The sequence below is a fragment of the Amphiura filiformis genome, chromosome 20 (assembly GCF_039555335.1).
Source record: "Amphiura filiformis chromosome 20, Afil_fr2py, whole genome shotgun sequence".
NCBI classification, from domain to species: domain Eukaryota; kingdom Metazoa; phylum Echinodermata; class Ophiuroidea; order Amphilepidida; family Amphiuridae; genus Amphiura; species Amphiura filiformis.
In genome coordinates this window covers 30,038,894-30,060,344 of record NC_092647.1, presented here as the reverse complement: position 1 = coordinate 30,060,344, position 21,451 = coordinate 30,038,894, and the positions used below count along the sequence as shown (strand labels likewise).

The 21,451-nt window shown below is 36.6% G+C and overlaps 1 protein-coding gene across 1 annotated transcript in view; it reads left to right on the top strand.

Annotated features, from left to right (window-relative positions):
- The first annotated feature begins 8,197 nt into the window (after positions 1–8,197).
- LOC140142257 (transient receptor potential cation channel subfamily M member-like 2) overlaps positions 8,198–21,451 on the top strand; it is a 37,218-nt gene continuing 23,964 nt past the window's right edge. The window contains exons 1-10 of the mRNA XM_072164225.1: positions 8,198–8,344; positions 8,478–8,530; positions 9,664–9,730; positions 12,816–12,990; positions 13,880–14,049; positions 14,859–15,129; positions 15,975–16,022; positions 16,548–16,622; positions 17,721–17,804; positions 18,448–18,604. Coding sequence (XP_072020326.1) covers positions 8,198–8,344; positions 8,478–8,530; positions 9,664–9,730; positions 12,816–12,990; positions 13,880–14,049; positions 14,859–15,129; positions 15,975–16,022; positions 16,548–16,622; positions 17,721–17,804; positions 18,448–18,604 — 1,247 coding nt within the window. The remainder of the gene's footprint in view (positions 8,345–8,477; positions 8,531–9,663; positions 9,731–12,815; positions 12,991–13,879; positions 14,050–14,858; positions 15,130–15,974; positions 16,023–16,547; positions 16,623–17,720; positions 17,805–18,447; positions 18,605–21,451) is intronic.

Here is a 21,451-nt window from a genome sequence, read left to right as displayed (position 1 = left end):
GCAGCCATTTATGAAATGTTCGGCCAAAAAAAGTTGCATTTTTCTAAACAGGCCTTTTATGCTTTAATTCGTGTTTAACAATTTTTTCCCTTAAAGTGAGTAATTTAATCAAAAAGAAGCATAATTTCATTTAATTAAATTTAAACCTTTCCGGATTTAGGTGTCACACGTTCAAAAACAGTTTTTATGGTTCAGTGAATAAATTAAAATGAATGCTGCAGCTTATTAATGTCTTTCAATAATGAATAGGCCTTCCTTCATGTGAGATGGTTTCCAAGCATCGTTCTTCTCTGCTGCTGGTCAAGCTGGTTCCCCTGCATGCTCCAGGATTTGCTGCAAAGTCCTTTAAGGTGGTGTTGTGTCTCACTTGTCCGCTTGTAACAAGTTGAGTCTTGATAACGGCCACTCATATAAATGTTTTTTTTACCCATTCAAGTATTGACCAATGAAACAAGTGTATAGGGATCCAGCATAAAAGATCTAACCAGGAATCTGTTGGTCCATTGGTTAAATTAATCAATGAACACAAGATTTATCATTGAAGTTACAGTTGTTCCTTCCTAATAAATTTAATTAGAATGAAAAAAACTTGTTAAATTTACGCATTTTAATGCATACAAAAAGCCAATTTAGAAAAGTGCAACTTTTGTTGATAAATAAAACTTCATAAATGGCTATATCATTACTCACTGAACCATAAAACATGTTTGAAATGTGTAAAAATTAATTCATGAACATTTTAACTCAAGTTATTTTAATCATCATCAGTCGGCTGCGATCTTGGGCAAGCGAAACAGTTTTGTTTGGCTGCAGCATCCCTTCAGTATCTCCCAGGAGGTGCTGTACATAGTGTAAGTACAGTGTCCGCGGCCGTCCCGGTTTCCTCTTCCCATGTGGTGGAATATAAAGGTCATATTCTTTCACAGGCTCGTCATCTTCAAGACGCAGTATATGGCCGAGAAATTTGAGTTGATGAATCTTGACTCTGGCAACCAGTGGAGTGGTGGTCAGATTGTAGATGGTTTCATTTGGGATCCGATCCACACGCTTGATGTTTAACATGACTCTGTGTTTTCCATGTCCTTGGTGATTACTCATGACTCGCACCCATACAGAAGGATAGTGACACAAGTTGTCTCAAACAGCTTGATTTTTGTTCCGATTGGCAGGGATGGGCTTCTCCAAAGGCGTTCCAGTTTCCAGAAAGCGGCCCAGGCTAGTGCCTTTCTTCTTTTTAGGTCTCCAACACTAGAGCCCATCTATTTTGGAACCCAAGTACTTAAAGTCTGTGACATGGTTGATGGTACTACCATAGACTTCAAGTGCTGGCTGGGCATTACAGTTTGCAGTCATATATTCTGTCTTAGGTGCGCTGATGACAAGGCCTATATCTGCTGCTGCTGTTGCAGTCCTAGTAAGCTGTGACTGGGCCCGGGCTATAGAAGATTCCAACAGGGCAATATCATCAGCAAAATGCAGGTCATTCAGCATCCTAGCAGGATACCTACTTGACCGACGTGGGTAGGTAACAATTCCAGCATCAATTCCAGAAGTAGATTTCTTCAGGAGGTAGTCTACCAGGATAATGAACAGGAAAGGTGCCAACACATCACCCTGAAGCACTCCAGTTGTTACTTGGAAAGGCTCTGAGATACTTCCATCTACCATAACGGCACTATTGGAGTCCTTGTAGAGCACCTGTATGACATTGACCACAACCTTTGGTATTCCATAATGCCGCAGCACTGAGAACATGACGGACCTGTTGATGTAGTCAAAGGCTTTTTTGAAATCCACAAAAGCGACTGTCAAGGGAAGTTGGTACTCCTTGTACTCCTTGAAGCCTTCCATGATCCTCCTCAAAATGTGTATTTGCTGAGCACAGCTTCGACCTGATCTAAAGCCAGCCTGGTTGCTTCTAAGCAAAGGATCAATGTGAGGTCGAATCCTGTTCAGAAGGATCTTGTTGTACACTTTTGCGGCAATGGACATAAGCGAAATACCACGGTAGTTTGTCATGAAAGAGAGATCGTCTTTCTTTGGTAGAGGAATGATGACATTTGTGACCCATTGACGTGGCGATGTCAGCGTTGAGAATACTTCCATACAGAATTTGAGAATCATATCAATCATGCTATCCCCTCCTCCCTGAAGTGCTTCAGCGGTTATAGCGCACTCCAATGCTGCTGCCTTGTTGGTCTTCATGGCTGCTATTGCTTCGACTACTTCTTCACGAGTTGGGGACTCAGTGATAATAGGAAGATCTTCAACAGCTGGTGCAGGAAGTTCTGAAGCTGCTGTGCCACTGTCGTTGTTAAGGAGTGAGCTAAAATATTCTTTCCATTCCTCAAGCAGTTCATGGTCACTGGTTGGTGCTGATCCATCTCTCTTTTTTTTTTTTACCCCTTTCCTTGAGTTCTTCCCAGAAAGCGAGTGTATGATTTTCCAGGTGGTGGTGTAATTCCCCCATTTCATCGGCCAGCTTCAGGTCTTCCATCTGCTTATTGGGTGTAGCAAGCTCATCAGATTTATAGGAGTTGTTAAGGCTGGTGTTCAAGTTCCTCCATCTTTCTCTGGATTGACGAGACTTTGAAATGGAGTACCGCTTTTTGGCCTCATCCCTTTCAAGTTTAAGTCTAATGGCTGCATCTGATACCCAACTTGGCAGTCCGCATGGCTTTTGCTTTCCAATAACTTCCTCAGCAACTTCACGAACTGCTCTCTCAAAGGTCTCATACCTATCAGAGATGGGTGTGGCAGCATCCATGCTCAAGACCTGTAATCTGTTTGTTAGTTCCAGCTGAAATTTCTCTTTTGTATCAGGATCTTGCAACTTCTTCCAATTGAATTTTGGTCTCTTGCAAGGTTTTCCTTTGCTTGTTCGCAAACTGGCAGCTAGACGGATGCTCACAACACGATGATCGGAGTCCACTTCTACTGAATTGTATGCTCGACAGTTGCGGAGAGAATTTACCCACTTGCTGTTTATTAGAATGTGGTCTAACTGTGCATGGGTTGATCCAGCTGGATGGGTCCAAGTCCAGAGACGATTCCTGGGTTGGGGGAATCTCATTTGGGCCGGTCTGACACCAACACCATCCTATTGACCGTTGGGAAGTAAATCCTCCTCTTCCGCTCTTTGGTCCATGATGAAAATTCGGAGCCATTGAGATATGCTATTCCAATATGAAGAGAATCACTACGTCCTTGTCCCCTTAGAATACTCAAGAAAACAAAGATGGAACTTGATGTTCATGGCAAGAGACCTTGAAACTAAACTAGCCCTACCAGAAAAACAGCACCCGATCTTACCGCACTGTTCTCCAGCAGTTTAAGGACAAAGTCCGACCGGAACATAACTCACAAGTGCTCTTGAAAGACCTGGTATTAAACCTAACCTAACAAATTCCACGAACACCAAGATATGAGTAACTAAAAGGGGAAAGAACGGAGCAATATCGCAACATGATTGTGTCGCTGGCTGTACTGTCTACATCGTTGCAGTAGCAAAAACAAATGGCCAAGACATTTGAACATACTGGCCGTTGAACCTGATGGTTTCTTCCGCCCTAAAGCTGGCATGTTCAACAACTGAGCTAGGGAGGTAGAGGGAGCTCATTCCCTCACTCTGGTAAAATACCAGCCCGCACCTGAGAGCACCCAAAGGGAAATCCAACACCAGAAACAGCATGTTAAACACTGATTCTTTGCAACCGGGGTTGCAGGTGTTGGCAAAGGTAATTTTCAGCTCCCCGACACTGCAACAGTATCTCCCTTTTTAATAATAAACAAAAACATATATAAAAACATTCCTTTTCGATTCATTTTCTTCAAGTGAAAGAGGTCTGAAACCAAAAGCCATGCACAAAAAGCCTATGAAGAAAAGTGCAACTTTTTTTTGGCCGAAAATTTTATAAATGGCTGTATTTCTCAGTGAAGATGATAAAAGATCACAACAAAACCCATTCACTTGATGCATAACTAATCAGGCTATGTTCCAAACTTTAAACAAGAGAATTCATCAAACCGTTTTTGGATTATACCAAAAATTATTAGGGGGGGGGGACTAATTTTTTGGAACCGTTTATAATCTTATTAACCAATGATCGTACAGATACGCGACCGCGGACTTGTTTTGTTTCTTATGACCAGAGGCAAAATTCGACATATCGCACGACTCTTTAGGATATTTGATTAAAAAGATAGAGGGTTAAGTAAGTTCACAAAGTACAGCGAATTGGTTTGTGACCGAATGCAACATACTGCAGTTACTGTCCGTTTTCCTATACAAAACACACAGAGCTCTCACAATTCACGCGTTACCTCTACAAGTAGTGTATGTTAGAAGTATAGGCAATTGCCTAGTTAACCGTGTGAAAAATAACCGGCCAATATTTAAAGTATTCTCTTAAATTCTAGAAAATATAGTTTTGTAACATATCCTTAATTTTTAGCTAATTTAGGTGTTTGGAAATATTCGCACTTTGGTGTTTTAGTGTATGTTATAGGTAATAGGACATTGCCTAGTTAACGTCACTGTGTAAAAAATAACCGGCCAATATTTAAAGTATTCTCTGAAATTCTAGAAAATATAGTTTTGTAACATGTCCTAAATTTTTAGCTAATTTAGGAAGGATATGTAAATGACAGATAACACCAAAAAATATGAAGAAATTATTTCCAAACCGTGTTAAGTCTGCAAATCATTATGCTTCTCATTTTCAAGAACGTTGGTTAACAATAAGCACACTATTGTCTCATTTCATAAACAAAAGCGCACACAATATTGTTACCTTGCGTTCGCTTTATAATTGTTCACCCAACTGAAACTATAATACCAGCTCATTGCTCATTGCACAGGTAAAACAAAAACATGTGTCGTGTAGATTTAACCAGAGAAGATCTGATTTAATCAGTTGAGCTGTTTTCAATGTGTGTTATCTTGGTTTAATAGCTTTTAATGGGGTTTAAGTCCTGCAAAGGTCGTGGTGAATTCTACTGTAAACATGACTGCATCATGAGACATCAAGGCATCTAAATATATGTACAGATTTGGTATAAAAACAACGGTTATCACGAAAAAGTTAAATTTGGCCAATTGTTTTTGTACATCAATTATACAGGGTTTGGATTGGCATGTGAGCGAATTGGTTTGGCACTAAATTGACGATACGTGGCCGAATTGGTTTGTGACCCAATTTACATTAGAATTGAGACTAGATTCTGCGCACGCTCACGTCTATGCTCCCGATACTTGTATTCAAATTGTGGTCCGTTTCGTTGCTGCAAATAATATTGATATCGATATTGATATTTTTACAGATCATGTGATCATTCGATATGATTCGAATTGTCACATGATCGTCAAACCTGTATTAGAAGGTGTCAGTTCTCCAGGAACTGACACAAAAACTGTGATTAATTGTGCATGGGAATCGTTAATGAACAATAATGAAACTACGACGATTTAAATAAGTGTGACTCGCGTCTCTTTATCTGAAAATACCCCCCAATTTCGCGAAATTTTCGACGATAATATGAGTACCCGCGGATACACAGAGTGCCGGAACCGGGAGTAAAAGTACAATAATTCTGCCTCTGAGCGAATACAGATAGTAGATTACGTAAAAGGGCACATTTCCCCAAACAAAGGAATTTGAATAATGTGTTTAAAATTCCATCTGTTGACAATGTTAGCCCTGTATATGCCAATATCATAAATGATTTTTTTAATTGAAAATTAGTTTGTTGATATATATCGTCGGCTTAATTCCATAGTGGCGTAAGGTGGAGCACCGCGAATAAACAACTTTTCGAGAGAATCGGGTGTACAGAAAAGCCAATATAAGATCGAGTTGTGTAAATCAGACATTCATTATATTATATAATTGATGTGAAATTTCTGTAGTAAAATAAATAGATTTTATCCTTATATAACTTTCAAAAGAAATAAAGACATAATTATTATATACTGGTCAATTAGAAACAATAAGTACGAAATAATGCGTCATTTTATAAAACACATTCTTTAGTCAATATTTATTGAAGTAGAATGTTCTAGTTTCATTTTGTCTTTTTTTTTGTACTTTTCACAACTGTATTTATTTTTTTAATTATTTTGGTTTCACTTTTGTTAGTTCTTTTGTTTCAGCGATTTTGTTCCCGTCATTAGTTTGTGTGGTCAACATTAATCAGTTACAACTGCGGTACATCGACGACCCATGCTCCTTCCTGGTTAGGCAAGGCGGGAATATAACCAGGGAATATAGAGGCTAGATTGATCTTCAATAAGCAGGGCATCGATATTAGTATCACTGCGTTATGCTTGAACCGCATTTTGCTCAGGCAGCGAGAGCCAGAGTTAAAGAAAGGAGAGAGAGATCGGAAGCCTGGAGACATTACAACTGAAACAAACTGACTAAAGAAAACTGAAATTAAAGAACTGAAAAAGTTTTGTGTTTGCTCTTTCTATAAAACATATACGAGTGTTTACCCAAGAGCCACGCATTAATTGATAAAACATTATTTGAAGTCCAATTGGGAGGTTATTTTTCAACACAGGACCATGACATTTACGCGTGACGAGGTCTGCTCCTACCAGCACTCGAGTGTACACACAGACGCCAATCGGTGACTTTTACACAGGAGTGTTTTGACATTTCAAATTGGGTGTGTATTTTTTCACAGATACCATTTAAATGCTACCTTTAATTAGTAGCCAGTGCAATTAAAGCCAGAGAGCAAAGGAGTGATCATATGACATGATATTGGTTGCTGATAAATCACGCGAACACATTTGAATTTGAAGCTTTTTGAATTAATTTATATTTGTTTAATTCCATTGAATAGAAAACTTTAGTACAATAGTCCAAAAGGAAGTTGATTAGATATATTGTATTATTATAATGTTTGCACATGTGTCAAAGTCTATAAATCTGACAGTCCTATAGACATTCAGCATATTGCATTTGTCAGTTAATGGATTGACTCAAACACAATCACGCAGGTCAGGAAAATCGGCAGCATTGTGTCTTTTGCATGAAAATGTATTGCGCGTTTACCTTCTGCAAAAATATAACATAATTTATTTATAATTGTGAAAGATACAGAGGTTGTTGGTGGAAGTGGCACTTTCGTGTGACAGTGACCGTGTGACCAAAGTCCGAAATCCTACAATTGTACATGAGATGAGCTGTATGTATTAATTTTTATAGTTAATTCGATATTATTAAGTATAACGCTAACCACGGGCAAATTTTGATTAAGTAGATGCTTGATAGCACCGTTAAAAGGTTTTCTATGTTTTTATTTCTTTAGTAATATGCTTGTTTATAATTTCAAGTTGATTACCGGTGTGCACTTTACACTACTTTCTGACTGTAGCAGAAGAGCTGCAGAGGAATCTTGATAACACTAATAATAATCTTACAACACTAGTTTGCTATAGGTAAGATAAAAGTTTTACACAAAATATTATTCAAGAAGTACAAGTATCAGAGACAGCTACCCAGCAAACACAAAATGTTTTCGACATCATTCCCAAAAAGTTCGTAAAGGTTCCCAGAAAACGTTTAAATGTCAGGTTATAAAGGACACATAAAGGACATAAAACGTTTTCATAACGTTCAAAAATATTTGTTGATAACCTATACTGCAAATAATCTAATATAATGTTATTGAATTTTGACAAAATACTTGGTAAAAATGTTTGCAAAAATACTTTACAATAATATTTGGAAAATATTTTTATAATATTGTTGTAGTGTGTTTTCATGCAAAACGTTTTAAAACGTTTTCATAACGTAATATAACGTGTTTAAAACGTTTTGAAAAGATTTTTGTGTTTGCTGGGTAGCTATACAGTTCTCAATAATATCAATGAAACACTGTGTAGTGAAATGTAATAAAATATGTGTTTAAATTTATTCTAAAAAAATATTTTCACAAAATGATATTATATACAACTAGGGTAGCAAGATCTTTTCACACATAACAGTATAATTCTGGCTCACTACAAATCTGATCTACATTCCCTCGCATTAGTTCTAGTAAATATTCTGTTGATCGTTTTTTTGGGGGGAGGGGGTACCATTCTATGCCAAATTTAAAAAAGGTGGTTAAGAAGGTTTAACACTTCAAATTTAATAAGGTAAAACACCTTTTTTTTTTTATTTTAGTGCTCGACAGAAAAAAAAACATGAGTGGAACCACAGAAACTGGTGAAACGGAGTTAACTGTAATCAATGATCAACCAACTGAGAGTCAAAAGGCCATTCTTGTACCAACACAAAAAAACGATGGACGCAATGATCAACCGGATGGTGCAAAGAAACCAAAACACATGGTAATAATAAATAGTGCTATCTTAATTTATTGAAATAAACAGGTCTCTCGCAGTCCTAACATCTGTTTTTTTCTTCATGAATCCATGGTTGCCGTTGTTTTAAATTTTAAATTTAATTCTAATTTTCTCATAGAAACGGATAACGGAAGCGGACAATATACAAGTATTCAATCCTGATAAAAACGAGTAAGTAATGGCAATATTGAATTGTAATAATATGGTTGATACAAACCCAATGTTAATTCCTATCTAGGAATGTTGATCTTCGAACTTTTTGCTTATCAATACAGGACGATAAGTCGTAGATAGGTCAAATTATACATTTTGCGAATCCTTATTACCAGAGGATTATTATGGAATTAGTGTAAACAAAATTTGAGTAACTTTGAATTTTGACGCCTGTACAAATTTTGACCTTGGAATTTATAATAATTTGGGATTTCATAAATGGCCTAACTTTGGATAACACATTGTCCTAATAAGTGACCCACAAGAAGAGCATATCTCAATCCTGTTGCTTGTATTGCTTGGGGCTCAATAGAGTCGATAATCTATATTGCCTTACAGCACTCCTTACTACTTTAATTTTGATAAAACCAACACAAATTATACAGACAAAACTGAAAAAAAAAAGACTATGACGCAGTCTAATTTACATTAAGGGGTGGGGGTATGGACAGTATTTATTATGGGACATTAGAGCACATCAGACATATCGAATTGCATTCTGAATACGAAGAATGTCCTTCTCATATCAAATAATTTTGATTTTTTGAAATTCGCAATGTAATACATATTTTATGGCAAATGATTAAAATTGATATTTTTGATATTTAACAGTACTCGAAGTAAACTTTATAAATCTGATGATCTATACTTAAAGTGTATATAGGTGGGGTGAAGCCGACGATCAAATGTTGACCTTTTGTATTGAAGATATGGATTTTTTTCCCCAAAAACACAAAAAAAATAGGTCTTTTTTGGGAAAAAAATCCATATCTTCAATATGAAAGGTCAACATTTTCAATTGATCTTCGGCTTTTCCTCCCAGCTACATACACTTTAAGAATATGTCATTAGATTTATAAAATTTACTTCATGGACTGTTGTATATCAAACATGTGAAAAATATCAAATTTTAATAATTTATCATAAAATTTGTATTATATCGTGAATTTTAATAAAATGTAAATTATTTGATATCAGACATTCTTCGTATTCAGAATGCAATTCGATATGTCTGATGTGCTCTCACTGTCGAAACGCTCATTCCAGATCCCATAATATTATATAATCCATTAAACTTTCTTGAATCGCAGGTTACAACCAACAAGGGCCTATGGGAAAGTCATTTTCAAAACTGGGCATGAAGAGACGTCAAGTGAGGTTTGTTTTTAAAATATAGGCCTATGTAATTAGGCATATCTGTGAAGAAATATAGATGGATTTTTGAGTTTAGCTATTTTATTTATTTACTCATATGGATGGATTTTTGAGTTTAGCTATTTTATTTATTTACTCATGTTTTATGAGAACATGATATCGGCAAAGATATCTTGAAGATAATATCCCGGGGGGATCACTCACATAAATGGTCTGTACGCATGCGTGACCAAAAAAACAAGGAAAAGGGGGTGTTTTTTTAGGCAAGGCAAGTTACGCGAGCGACGCATTTAGGGTCTAAAAAACACTGATTTTCAAGAATAAGGGTAGTTTTCTGAAGCTGAACAACTTGTTTAGGGTACCTTTTCACATTTTTGGTAAATTACGAGTCCAAAAAGGGTCAATATTTTCATTTTTACTAGCCAAAAAACTCATTTGGGGGTAAATTTTACATTAAATTACCTTATTAGGGCCTAAATTTGCTGGTAGGGTAAAACTCGTTTAGGGGGTGTTTAAAGAAAATTTGGTCACGCATGCGTACACTATCATACTTGAGTGCCCCCCCCGGGGATAATATGCAAGGAAGATATGACAAAAAGCGGCAATTTAAATCGACATGTGCCATATAATTGTTTTTCGAATAACGTACTGTCCTTGTCTTATATGGGGGATGTTGGTATGTCATAAAGACATAATAGCATGATTTGAAATAGAATAGAATGTTGAACTTGTTCTATAATATTGGGTTGAATGCGCAGTTGTCGTTTTTGTATTTGCCTCTATAGAGTGTACCATTTGGTTATAGAATAAGTGTCATCATTAAATTTATTGTGTATTAATCAATCATGGTATTATATCATTGCTATCATTGCTAACTAATGTTAAATAACTACCTGCCCTCGTAATATTTGCGGATGTAAATTAAAGCACTTTAAAAACACGAAGTTTCCTGGTTATCTGTAGTAAGCGTGGTCTTGTACATGCATGTTAAGATAAAATAGGCATGTTTCGAGGCACGTTACCGAGGTAAATACGGACCACAGTGTCATCGCCCCGATATCTTCATGGCAGAAATCGCCATGATGGTAGACCAATCCATTTGTCCTTCAACAGCTAAGCATGACCATTTTGTTCCGACCTGTTTAATAGTTTTGAGACGCATAATGGGCCGAGGGACATCCGACTAAGGCTATTGACAATAGCCTGGTGACTGACCTCTGTAGATGTCGGAGCCTGGTATGTCATCTCATTTAGACTGCCTCCACCAGTGGTATACAATACACTTTAGTACCGTGTTATTTTCCGTGACCCGAGTCCCATAGCAAAAAGAAAAGTTTTCCGGTGACCACCCGGTGACCATTCGGTGGTCATCAGAAACTTTTCGGGTACCTTTTCCAGAGTTATCCGAAAGTGCCCGCTAGCGGATACCTTGCGGATACCTAATTAAGTTATCCAAAAGTTTTCGGGTAGACATCCGGAAGTCTCCCAAAAACTCAAATATTTCAAATGAGTTACCCAGAAGGTTCCCAGAAACTTTGATTCTTTGTAGGAGTTACCCGGTGGTTATCCGCTTTTAATTTGACCTTGAAAATAGCATTAAGCATCTTAAGAATGCATTGTGTGTGGGTGTATGGTCAAAGGTCACTGAATGAATTCAAAATGGAGAAGCTAGCTGTTGGCAGTTGAAATATATTTGTGCAGAATATTCAATCTATTTGTGGTCCAAATTGTATGGATTTACATGTAGAACATTACAAGATGTTTACTAATTAATCTGGAACATGCTGTAGGAATTATAAAGCATTGACTGCTTGATTTCATATGACAATGCAGGTAGGAAAATTTGTATGAAATGATTTGTATTGATGCAGTCTTTATACACTATGACACATTTGAATGTTTTAGTTTATATCTTTTCAAGTAAATCATACATGATTTTGACAGTAAATTAATGCCACTTAAATTACTAATCATCAGCTAATGTGTCAATTAACTGATAAGCTTTATGTTAAGCTATTGTTGTAAATAAATTATAATATTTGATATGAAAATTATAGGCTATGTCAGTGATGTGATCACATTTAGGTGCTGTAATACATGTATATACTTAGTATGCTAGATATCATAATAATTTGGTTGTACATTAATTGAAAGGTATGCCCCTTATAAAGGTGTGAACTAAATTAAATCAGAAGAATATTTGTGTACAATAACTACAATTACATATTGTATACTTTCAAGTTTCTTATAGCAAGATAGCACACTGCCATGACTGCAGAGTTGTATTTCTCCGAAAACTTACTACAATTCAAATAATAAGCTAAATTTGTGCATGTACTCATGAATTTGTATTTCTGCATTCCCCAAAAGGTCAGCAAGAAGTCTCCAAAGAGGTCACCAGGTATATCGTCACCAAAAGTTATCCGCTAGGTCCCCGAAAAGTTTTCGGGTAGTTATCCGCTAGTTCCCCAAAAAAGTCATCGGGTGGTTACCCGCTAGTTTCCCGAAACAGTCATCGGGTAGTCATCCGGTACCTATTACCCGAAAGGTATCCACTATGGTTTCCCAAAAATTTATCGGGTAGTCACCCGCTACCTATCTAATTTGCATGTGAAATTTGCCGGTGTCTACCCGATGAGTATGGGAAGTTATCCGAAAAGGTCTGATTTTTTGATATGGGGTGTTTTCGAATGAGGGCAGCTGTTATTTGTTTTGTCCTGCGCCATATAAAATCTGAATTTTTGTCAGTTTTTGAGTTCAAAATGCACAGTTGTTTGCCAATGCGCTGGCTAACGACTATCATGTTCTTTCAACACATATATTCATGTGCAGGCCTTGAAATTGGCTTCTTTATAAAGAAAAACATATCATCATTTTCTACCTCGGTATCCAAAGATTTATCGTCTAAATATCAAATCGTGCATAGCATAAATACATGTGTATTGATCCCGTATATTGATTTAGTTTCTCTGTCGTAAAATATAATTATTTCCCAGGCGATGTCGCTGTGCGGAGTGCATTAAACATTACGAACCCACCATTGGTGATGTAATTTTTTAGCTCACTACATCATTCTTGTCTTCTGTAGTATGTGCGACTAGACCATGAAACGGAGACGAACAGTATTTTAGAACTGCTTCAAAAAGACTGGAAACTTACCCGGCCAAGCCTTTTGATATCTATAACAGGAGCCGCTGAAGAATTCAGCTGCGAAGACCGTGGCGCATTTTTTGATGGTATTGTGAATGCTGCAGACATAACAGGTAACTTTACTACTGCAGAAGTAATAGAAACTAGAAAAAAAGAAGGCATATTGCTCCTCTGAAATTGAGATTTCTATCCCAGCACTGCTGGTGTGGTTTTGGTGGTAGTGCACCAAGTGTTGGCGCACAGCTCCTCCATAGCGGAGACAAAAAGTAGGAGTAATAATGTAATTGGCAGGTGCTAGGGTTAGTGAACGTAGCTTTGGAGCCTTGATATGAGTCCTCAATAATGTTGTTATTTTAAAAGTAAAATTGAAAAGCGTGACCCACCCTCTCTGAGCTGTTCTAGATGTGCTATTGAATCAAGTGATATCACTTGATATTACTTGAAGTGGCCGCATATTACTTAACAAAACAATAACTGTGTTCATGATTTTACTTTTATGTCACATGTACGGCCTGCATTATGCTTTATATAAAGTCCGTGTACCTTTAGACGTGTTAGATGTCGTGCATATTGACGTATAATTGTCGTTCACAGTTACCATTTGAAGTTGCTAAACGGACTTTCTATACCACTTCAGGTGATTTTACTAGAGTTAGATAACCTAAGGTGGTGTATGAAGTATTTAAGCAACTCGACGTGTTGACATATAAATGGCATATATCGCCTGAAGTTGTTGCATTGACTTAACATACCACTTCAGATGATCTATATATACAGCCAGACATAACCTGAAGTGATATATAAAGTGAGTTAAGTAACCTCAACTGGTAAATATGTACGTCATTTATATATCAATATGCACATCATCTATAGGAAAGATCACCAGATGTGATAACACTTATCCACGACTGAACGCAGCTTATGTCCACAACCTGTACAATTTCATGCATCTATTCGTCAAAATATCTGTTATGGTTTTTTTTTTGGTGTTTTTTTGTGAAGATGCCTGGATCATTACTGGAGGTACCAATGTTGGTGTGATGAAATACACTGGTGAAGCCGTCAATAAACATCAAGATACGACTGGGAAAGATGTTACCACAATAGGAATAGCAACTTGGGGAGTTATCAAAGAATGTCATCGTAACACACTGAACCGCACAGAAGAGGAGGTAAATCACCTCTGTCACAGTCACAAAATTTGATGTCAATTTTCTTAATATGATGGTTAGCTTTTCCTCACAGATACCTAAACTTTGAGTACATGTCGTTAGAATTATAAAGTTTACTTCAAGGACAAAAATGTCAAAAAATGTCAATTTTTTATAATTTGCCATCAGTTGATTAGTTGATATAAGAAGGATTTTCCGCGTATCAGAATGCAATTTGGTGTGTCTGATGTGCTCTTAGGTCCCCCAAAATATATTGTGCAAAAGTAGGTGACCGAGTCCTTGAGGCGATACGTGTTTAAACCACAAAATGTCGTTACAAAAAGTTAATTTTAAAAGGTCCACTTCAAATGACTTTTTACCGATCATATATCATTCCCTTTTGTTGACCATTGGCGAATTTTGGTCGAATGATCATGAATGACCAAAAGTGATATGGTCAACAATAGGGGAAGTCCAATACAACATCACATGACTTCTTCTAATGTATAGATGTGTGTCACATATTGAAAATTCAAGGTTATTTGAATTTATTTTGCTGAAAGGCAGTTTTATAGTTTTAGAATTTGTTTTCAAACTCTATAATAATAGCCACCTCCACCTCTATATTATAGAACTTGCGATTTTCAAACGTACGTATCATACGCCCGTGTATCACACTCATGTGACGGAATTTTGAATAAATACCCGGGCGTATGATACGTACGTTTGAAAATCGCAAGCTCTCTAGCACCTCGATAACGATATTATATTAATCAAACTTAAATGAAACAATGATTATTAAATCATACTTGCTTTTCTAAATTATACAGATTAACAAGGCTGAACACAATAGCAAGAAAAAGGATTTCAGCTTTGCAAACTTGCTAGGACAAAGGGAAAAGAATTCCCTCGAAAGTTATCTGCCTCCGAAAGAATTACCACTTAGACCCCGGCCAGGATTGGAACAAGGAGCAGACCTTAACCCTCATCACACGCACTTCCTCTTAGTAGATAGCCACAACAATAAGTTCGGTGGTGAAATAGCTTTGCGTAGCAAGCTGGAAAGAGCTATATCAAGCAACTGGCGAGTAGTTGGTACAAGTAGGTTTAACTTTGTTATACTTAAGGGGGTACTACACCCCTCGATAAATTTGTGTCTATTTTTGCATTTTTCTCAAAAACTAATAACACAGTGGTAACAAAAGTTATGTATATTATAGGGGCAAGGAATCCAATTACTACACTGGAATTTCAGTGACCCAAGACAAGCAGTTTGTTATTTATGACCAGAAATAAGGTACCGCTAGGATGTACCTCGTTTTCTATTATATATACTGAACCGATTGTTTTGAGTCACTGAAATTTCAGTGTAGTAATTGGATTCCTTGCCCCAATAATATACATAACTTTTGTTACCAGTGTGTAATTATTTTTTGAGAAAAAAGCAAAAATAGTCACAAATTTACCACATGGGTGTAGTACCCCCTTAATCTAACTATTATTTAATATCCACTATTATTTGAATGGCTATAAATCGATGTTAATACACACACTGGCCAAAGGTATTGCAAAATCGTTGAAAAAGCAGAATAGTTGGCTATTCATTGTTTCTGGACACACATCAGTAGGGTCAAAGTCAGGAAATATTTTAATATCTTCTGCATATAATGTGGTATTTGACACCATAATCCTTCAAAATATCACCTAATCAAGACATTCCAAGAAGATGGATTGTGTAAAAGCAGACTGTGAAAACAAGAAATCTAAAATCAATAGCAGGTGATAGGAGGATCTGGCAAGAAGTCCTGAAATAGACGCCATCACACACTCCTCAAAACCCGGCCCCAAAATGTTGTAAATGGCGTTACGTAGCTCGATGTATTTTGTATGTATATTAAACGCATAATGTTATGTAACATTGTCAATATTTCATGAATTCTACACAGGTCCGAATGACAACGTCGATGGCGCGGTAAACACACAGTCTATGGCAGGTGAGTTACTTTTTCTGAGCATCCACCACAATAGGGAACCTTGCAGCATGTTCATGATGGGTGACCACAATTTAGTTATTACCATACATTTAGAACGCTACTGACCAGAAAAGACAATTTTTGGATGACCTAAACATTTCTCTATATTAGTATCAGGATTCATAAATATGCCAGCACTCTAATCAGACACAATATTTACAATAAGCCGTGCAGTATGTTAACCTAACGAAGACAAGTTCTGAAGTTAATTGCAAACATTTCAAAGGAACATCATGCCCTACAAAATCAAGTCAAATCAAGGCTATTGGATAACATTAAGGTATATGCTATTCTGTTATGCAAATCGATATATAAATCTGTTAAACGCTGCTTTTACCTCATTACATAAATTTAGTTTATGTTTAGCATCTCTAAATATCGTGTGTTGACGTTGTAAGTATCAAATACGATACCCTGTAAACCCGTTATTAGCATTAGTGCACCTCTGTTAGGTATAATGATGTATTTAATTTTAAACACTTGCAGATGCTGTAGAGAAAACCACTAATCCTCCGCACTGCTACGTCAATGAAGCGGTAACAACAAAAACATCCACGGAAGGCAAGTTACTACAGTCCTTATTTTATTGTGGGTTCATTTGGCAAGTTAACATAACTTCTATTCGACGTATAAGTAGTGATATGTAACAGGATTTATTACCATAGCGATAGGTGATAACAATTAATAAATGTATTGCCCTGCACTATAATTAGGCTGTACACCTGTAATGTATGTATATGTGTGCAATCATATCCTTGAATATAAGACACTAATCGTACAGGTGCGACTGAAACGTAACTGGACGCTTGATAATGTGACATTTCCATAGTATTATGAATTTGCTTTATTCTTTGATAATCAATGGTGCTTCTAGTGCAGGGTAATACAATAAAAAATTGTACATATCGCTATGGTAATTAATCCTGTTACATCACTACTCCAACAGCGAATAATCAGGCAAGTTGGAAGTTCAATCTCACATGATGTATGGATTATTTATGTGTACGCTAGTGTATAAATATAAAATCAAAACGATGGATTTTGGATGATTTTAATATAATAACCATTTTGGACATAAACACAGGGGTTTTTTAAGTTTAAATTGTCAGATAGTTTAATCATGTTAATTGGTATCCTTGCATTAGAGGTGTATTTAATCACGGGGAGGGGTATACCTTAGTCTGTATTTTGATAACACAGGATATACTTTTTAGAAATATGGTATTACCCATAATAATTTTGGTGGGTATGTTCCCCGGAATTTTGAGGTGGTGGGTCTTTGGGAGCTGACTGCGCATCGGTAAATAGAGGTCTTTCGGAGCTGCGAACAAGTAAAAATGGGGACTTTTGGAGCTGCGAACAGTCAAAATCAAGGGTATTTCTTGGCTTTCTGGTTGAAATTTGCATGAAAAAAAAACAGAAATATGAATAATGAGCAATCTTGGTGTCTTTTAGAGTAGAAATCATCAATTTTTTTGGGTCAAATATATGGGGTCTTTCGGAGCTGCGTAATCCAAAAGGGAAGGGGGGTCTCTCCGGGGAACATACCCGCACCCATGGTCATTTTGTTAAGTGCCTGTGATATCAATAATTAAGCTCAATAAACATGATAAACACGATTTAGCTCTACAATATTTTCATATTTCTACAAATGTCCAGATGGGGTCGAAGTAAAAGAAGCGACTGATCTTCAGAACGGCGACTTCAATGATTCGACAGCAAACGAAAACTTATCCAAGAAAAGTAAGTTACTATCCTTAACACATTTATTATTTCCCTGCTTCCATGCTAATATTCACGTGATTCAAGATGATTATGCATCTTGAAATGAAATATCAAAATTGCTTTGCGTAGTGAATTATAGAAATGTTAATGACGCCCAACCATTAATGTTGATGATTATAGAATTGATTGTTTATTGAATTTATATACTTGTTGATTTCATTAACGTTACTGACAAGTGTGAATAAAACCTAGGTCCAGGTTCATCTACACGTTGTCTTTGGGACACTATAACAACCGATTGTGGTCGCATGGGTTTACGCCCAAATGACCTAAGCTAATCGTAGATATATCCTTTGCGCTCATTAGGAAGGGGGAAGGACCGGCCATCAAAGATAAGCATGGGGGTGGCTGGTGAGGACACAATGACTTTCATTTCGCTCTTGTGACATTATTCCAAGATCTACTGACTTTTTACTCGTTAGTTATGTGAAAATAGTCCTTTCCTTTTATATCTAGGAGAAAATTTGATTAAAATTGCATTTTAGTTGAATTCTTAGCCCAAAAACCAATCTTGCCTATGCTTTTGTCCGTGTTACAAACTATGGCTCAGTAGGTCTATGGTTAATATTTTTTTGCGCATTTTCACATTTGATTTCTTAAGAAAAGGGTGATCTGGCGATTCCGGTGGTGTGTATAGTCCTGAGTGGTGGTCCAGGAACAATCACTACTGTTTACGAAGCCGTTACTCACGGGACTCCAGTGATTGTTGTAAATGAGACTGGGCGAGCAGCTAATTTGATAGCTAAAATCATACTCGAGTAAGTAACACCTTTGTACATTTGTGTCAAAATCAAGTGATTGCATTATATCTTCCATCTCTTTGGACTGTTTGGAAAACAAATACCCAGCAAACACAAAAACGTTTTAAAAACGTTTTAAATAAGTTATATTTGGGCTTTTGGTTTAGGTAAAAACGTTTTAATAACATTAAAATGTCGGGTTATATAAAGGTCATGAAAACGTTTTTAAACGATTTGTATGAAAACACGCAACAACAATATTTTTAAAATATTTGCAAAATGCTATTGTAAATATTTTTTTCAAACATTTTTGGCCAAATATTTTGTCAGCACTTAAATAACATAATGTTAAAATATTTGCACCTAGCAAACACAGAAATGTTCTTAAGATGTAATTTTGAAAACGTTGTAATAACATTTAAATGTCGGGTTAGATAAAGGTCATGAAAATGTTTTTAAAACGTTATTGCAAATATTTAGAGCAAACATTTTTCGCAAAATATTTTTTCAACCCCAAAATAACATTCTCTTTAGAATGTTTTGTATCAAGTTTTCAAACATTTAAACGTTTTCTGTCAAACATTTTGTGTTTAATGGGCAATATATTATAAAAAATGTTTTTTAATGTTATGAAAACGTTTTATACCCTTTATATACCTTTTATCTAACCCGACATTTAGAAGTTTTCTGACAACCTTTTATAACCCTTTGCGAATGATGTCGAAAACGTTTTGTGTTTGCTGGGTACACACATTCGGAAAATAATGCATTATCATGCTCGATGCAAGAACAACAATGTGTATGAAATATAGCTATCGGCAGATCAAAACTACCTGAGAGCAGCGACGCAGACGCAGACCTACTTCAACGCGACCTTGACCGACTTTGTAGCTGGGAGCAGACATGGTGTATGGCGTTTAACACTGACAAGTGTTCTGTTTTAAAGATCACAAACTCCATACACCCCAAACAACACAAATACTCATTAAACGGTACATTCCTTGAAGAAACAAACTCACATACATACCTTGGTGTTGATATTGCTAGCAATTTGAAATGGCACATCAATCGCACAGCTGCAAAAGCTAACAGATCGCTGGGTTTTATCAAACGTAATCTACTGGGTTGTACTGAGGAAATCAAGAACATTGCCTACAAATCACTCGTTAGACCTTCGCTGGAATACTGCGCTGCAATATGAGACCCTTACACCGTGGACCAAATCTACCATTTTGAAGCTGTGGAGCGCAGAGCCGCCCGCTTTGTCAAAAACAACTATGACAAGCGCAGCAGTGTCACCGACATATGCTACAAGACCTGGACTGGCCGCTACTTACTACCAGACGGAAGATATCTCGTCTAAGTCTATTCCAGAAAGCACGCGAAGGTCACCTAGCCGTCCCAGTTCGAACCCTACAGCACCCGGTAAAGCGCTTCACCCGCAATTCGCACAGCAATTCACCACGATCCGTTAAGAAGTGGAACTCACTACCAGAAGACACAATAACTATATCTGACCCAATCGCATTCAAAGCTCAGCTACAGCAGCTCAGTGTTCAAGTAATAAAGTTACAAAAAGCACACACGCCGCAACCGGTTCAGTTTGCCCCCACTTGGGGTGTTGAACTGTAAAGAACCACAATCAAGGAAAAAAGTCTTGGAACGCTTGCGTGTGAATAACGGAAAACTGTCACCCCTCTCCCCGTGCAATGTTGAGAAATGCCAATGTCTTCAGCGGTTCCCCAATGTGTTCCAACATTGCTTGATGGGGAGAGGGAAGGGTAAATCATTGTTGTAGATGTCATGTTTCTTCCCAAACACAATATAGGTAATTTCCATGAACATAAGAAATTCTGCACGGAATTTCGACAGAGTGTGCCAAGCGTTCCAAGGACTTTTTCCTTGATTGTCTCTACCGAATGCAAAATATTTCATCTAAATTTCGTTTTTGTCTCATAACTCAAAAACGGAATGTCGTATGAGCTTCAAATTTCACACGATTTGAGAGTGGATTATATACTTTGCAATCATAATAAAATTGTTGATAACGAATTTGGTTTATTTAGGAGTGGTCACCCAAAGCACCCCATAAGCTAAATTACACACGTTTCATAATTATGGCTCTAAACTGCTCTAAAATGTCGTTTTTGTCCATAACTCAAAAACAGAATGTTGTATGAGCTTCATATTGCACACGATTTGAGAGGGGATTATATGCTTTGCAATCATAATAAAATTGTTGATAAAGAATTTGGTTTATTTAGAGAGTGGTCACTGAAAACACCCCATATGCTAAATTACACACTTTTCATAATTATGGCTCTAAACTGCTCTAAAATGTCGATTTTGTCCATAACTCAAAAACAGAATGTTGTATGAGCTTCATATTGCACACGATTAGAGAGTAGATAATATCCCTTTGAATCATAATAAAATTGTTGATAAAAATGTTGAGTTATTTAGGGAGTGGTCACTGACAACACCTCCTATGCTAAATGACACAAGTTTTGTAATTATGGCCTTCTTCTGTATGATACTGAGTCAATTTTCGTTTTTGTCTCATAACTCAAAGACACTACACATGCATTTTTCGTACAATATCATAATGTTTTGCAGCATGTTTTCCAAAATCTTTTTTGAATGTTATTAAAACGTTATGTACCCTTAACCTGTAAAATGTATGTTTTCTCTCAAACTTGTGTTTGCTGAGTATAGGCACATCCGAGCGAATCAGAAAGATTATTATGATGTAACAATTTGAAACAACTCATTTCTGAATATTATTTATAACAAAATACGCTTTTGCGATGAGAAAAAAAGAAAAGAAAAAAGAAACAACAATTTAATACACTTAAAGACAAAATA